General features: G+C 39.6%; 1 protein-coding gene across 1 annotated transcript; it reads left to right on the top strand.

Moving 5' to 3' along the window:
- Nucleotides 1-6: 6 nt before the first annotated feature.
- Nucleotides 7-4257, top strand: LOC116629713 (protocadherin gamma-B7-like; the record flags this gene model as incomplete). Its single annotated transcript, XM_032399951.1, has 1 exon — nucleotides 7-4257. A coding segment is annotated over exon 1 (1491 nt), but the record flags the coding sequence as incomplete, so codon positions are not given.
- Nucleotides 4258-4263: the final 6 nt, after the last annotated feature.

Below are 4263 nucleotides of genomic sequence, written 5' to 3'. Positions count from 1 at the left end.
CTCATCAGCCAGGAGAGCTGTGGGAAAAGCGAGCCACTCTTGATAGCTGAAGATTCAGCTGCTGGTTTAGGCAATCTTGACTCCACGAATAATCAGGTGAGATTTATTACCTGACTCTGAGTTGCTAGTATCTCCGCACAAGTCTTTTAAATGGCTTTTTCAAAACAAAACAACATAAAAAAACCAAAAACAAAAACCAACCCTGTTTTGAGTGTGGGGGGAGGGGACATATTCAGTTCATACATATTTAGAGCAATACATGTGAGTTCCTGTACTTTTATTTTCAACAGATTACCATCATTTTTCAGAAAGTTTTTTCCTCCCCTGTGGTATATTCTCTTTTGATTCTAAAGGTCTAGTTCAACTATCATGGCTTGCTTTATAATAAGTTAAATTTTAGTAATATTTTTCTATCATCAGTGTCTGTGGCTATCAATGTAAATTGGTTAAGATTCAAATTAATGATTCACAGTTTTTATTTATTTCCCTATTACGACTTCACATTGCCTTCCCTAATTCATAATTATATTCTACCATTATTTGCTTTACTTCTAATGTTCAAATTTGGCCCTCTTCATTCAGTGGGATACACTCTGTAGCTCTTTTCCTTATCTATACACACATATACACACACTTACATGTAGGTGTTTACAGATGTAAGCTCTTCTCTGAGCATGAAAGAATTCTATTTTGATCTTTGATGGGTGGTGATATGTTTAAATTATGTTGATTATTTCAACTTTCTTTTATTTATACTACCAAAACAGATATATTGACTGCCTTTTTACTACTAGATTCTCTTGGGAGAGAAAATGTACACTTTTTTCCCCTCAAGTTCTAGACATCTTTTCTGTTTCTACAGTGCAGTCATTTGATTGTTCTGAGTAGTTGAATTGTTGAACTGGTATTATTTCCTTTTATTCTTTTACTGGTACTTTAGTGTGTGTTCATGATTTTTTAATGTGGTAAATTCACTTGCAGAAATAATTTTGATCCAGTGCTTCTCAAAAAGCTATTTACAAATTTGCTAAACATGCTTACATTTTTGAGATTTACTGATGTGGACCAGTTTGTAAATATAAGAGATGCAGTAGTTATTTGGACCTTATGAGACTGATTTAGCTGGTATTCCTATTTGGTATTTCCTTTTTTTGTTGTCTGTTTTCAATATGCCTGTGAGTCATGGATTCCTTTTTTATTTCCTTTGAAAATTCATTTTGTATTATATGTAAGTATATTCAATCCTTATATTCAGAACCAACTTGTAATTGAAGCCCTGTAGTTACCTAATGACCTACATGTTATCTGAAACAATGTGGAGGAAAGTCAAGTGAGGAAAGGAAAATTTTGAGGATATTTGATCACAGGAATCATCACGATCAATTCAGCTTAGCACTCTTCATACCGCTTTGAAACGTTTGACCCAGATTATTTACATGTTCAGGTTCCCTTTCAAGTTTTCCTTTCTCATTTAGGGATTGACCTTAATATATTTAACTATAATTGAGTGTCTAATGTTTGGGCAAAAAGAATTTCAACTGTAGGAAAGGGAAATCCTGCAACAGATGCCTAAATTTGTCCCAACGTCAAGAAAAATGTCAGAGTGCCTTAAGCATGTAGGGATAAATTTTATGCCTATGGAATTCCAAACAGAAAAAAAAAAGACTTAAGGCATTTTACTTGAATTGAAATTAGATGAATAAAAAGGATATGAGGCATTTGTGGGGAGAAGGAGGTTGTTCCATATATATATTTTAAAACACTGTCTGAACAGTTAGGAGCTGGCAACCAAGATCTTGGAGAACAAAAAGGAAAGGTTAGCTTTGAAACTTGAGATTAAGACAGTTATTTTGACTCAGAGGTAGTGATAAAGTTCTGTTATGGTACAACATGTGGTCCAGTTAAAGAGAAGGATAAAAATAGAACACCTCACATTTTTGCATGTCATTAAATTCCTATGGTAACCTACTAGGGTATGCTTTTATATTCTGTTTATGGTGAAGGTGTACAATAGTTGATAATCCCTTTCATAAATCTATTTTATAAGTAGCAAGGAAGGCTATATGTCATTGGTCATCCTTATCCTGATTATGCCTTTGAGCTGTCCTCCAGTTTCCTCTGGAAAAAGGAGGAGGAAAATTATCTGCACATAAGATTGAAGCTAATACTGGGTATTATTTCATGGCTGTAAAAATTTCCCCATATCATTTGGTGAGGTTATTTTACCATGTGGTCTTTGTTCTAAGTCTGGAGGGAAGACTTTGCTTTATTCCTCCAGTATATGCCCTGCCTCTGATTAGAAAAAGATAAACTTTTCTATACTGGGTTAATGACTTCTATAGAATCAAATCTCTAAGGAACCTTCTTTGATAGTAAACACTAGAAAATAGACACACCCAAAACTCATTTATTGCCTCGTTCCCTATACATCAGTCCAACAAATCTGTCAGAATAGCGAATCTCATTATTTGCAAGGCTTCGGACTGCAGTTTTCTAAGTAGACTCCGAGCGCCGCTGTTGGCCAATGCGCTGCAAGAACTGGAGTCCACGATCTACCTAAGTGGTTTTCTGCACAGTCACGGAAGCAGTTCTGAAAGGAGATAAAGTCCAGATTCGGGCTCTCTGCTCAGCAAATGATTCTGGAATACGGAATGGAATGCCTTGAAACAGAGTGTTGAGTTTTCTACGCATTAGCAGTAAATATTTTAAACACAATTTGTAAAGCATCTTCTCGTTACATCTGAGGCTGCAGCAGCGAAGAAAAGGATGGGAACTAGGGCGAAGCAGAGGAGCCATACCGGGCAGCGGCAAGTACTCTTTCCCTTTCTGCTGCCTTTGTTCTGTGGGGGGCTCTCTGAGCAGATCCGCTACTCTATTCCTGAAGAAATGGCCAGGGGCTCAGTAGTAGGGAACCTTGCTGAAGACCTGGGGCTGCATGTACGGGATTTACTGAACCGCAACCTCAGAGTTAGTGCAGAGAAACAATACTTCACCGTAAACAGGGAGAATGGCAACATACTTGTCAGTGACAGAATAGATAGGGAGTCGCTCTGTCCCCAAAGCACCCTGTGTGTTGTGCCCCTAGAGATCGTGGCAGAGAATCCTCTAAATGTTTTTCATATAACGGTGAGGATAGAAGATATAAATGACAATCCACCGTATTTCCCCCAAAATAGCATTGTTTTACAAATCAATGAACTTGCAATTCTAGGAACTCAGTTTGGTCTGGAATCCGCTATAGATGCAGATGTAGGACCTAACTCTCTCCAGAGTTACCAACTCAGCTATAATGAGTATTTCTCTCTGATGGTGAAGGATAAGATTGAAGGCAAGAATGCCCCAGAATTAATATTGGAGAAGCCCCTGGACCGGGAACACCAGAGCTCCCATTTTCTAGTCCTGACCGCAATGGATGGGGGTGACCCAGTCCGAAGTGGCACCATTCAAATCAGGATTGAGGTCACTGATGCCAACGATAACCCCCCAGTGTTCAGTCAGGATGTGTACAAAGTTAGCCTTCCAGAGAACTTGCCCTTGGGCACCTCTGTGCTCAAGGTGACAGCCATCGACCAGGATGAGGGCATCAATGCAGAGATCACCTACTCCTTCAAAACACTAAGAGATATTGGAAATATGTTTATGCTAGACCATCAAAATGGAGAAATTAAATCCAAAGGTCCTATAGACTTCGAAATTAGGAGTAGTTATACCATGAGCATAGAAGCCAAGGATGGTGGAGGAATGGCCACTGAATGTAAAATTATAATAGAAATTTTAGATGAGAATGACAATGCCCCAGAGGTTATTTTCACTTCAGTGTCTAATTCCATAACCGAGGGTGCAGAACACGGGATGGTGATTGCTCTGTTCAAAACACATGACAAAGATTCGGGCCAAAATGGAGAGGTCACATGCCTCATAAAAGAAACAGTTCCTTTCAGAATTGAATCTTCTGCCAATAATTACTACAAGCTTGTAACAGATGGGTCCTTGGACCGGGAGAAGACCCCTTCGTACAATGTCACTATCACAGCCACTGACAGGGGAAAGCCACCCCTTTCCTCCAGCTCAAGTATCACTCTGCACATCGAAGATGTCAACGACAATGCTCCAGTTTTTGAACAGGCTTTCTATTTGGTCCACATTGCCGAGAACAACCCTCCGGGTGCCTCCATCGCCCAAGTCAGCGCCTCCGACCCCGACCTGGGACCCAACAGCCGCGTCTCCTACTCCATCGTGGCCAGCGACCTGGAGCCACGCGCG

Source organism: Phoca vitulina, unplaced genomic scaffold, assembly GCF_004348235.1.
Source record: "Phoca vitulina isolate PV1807 unplaced genomic scaffold, GSC_HSeal_1.0 scaffold2422, whole genome shotgun sequence".
NCBI lineage: Eukaryota > Metazoa > Chordata > Mammalia > Carnivora > Phocidae > Phoca > Phoca vitulina.
The sequence above is the reverse complement of the archived record's forward strand: the minus strand, read 5'-3'. Positions and strand labels throughout refer to the sequence as shown.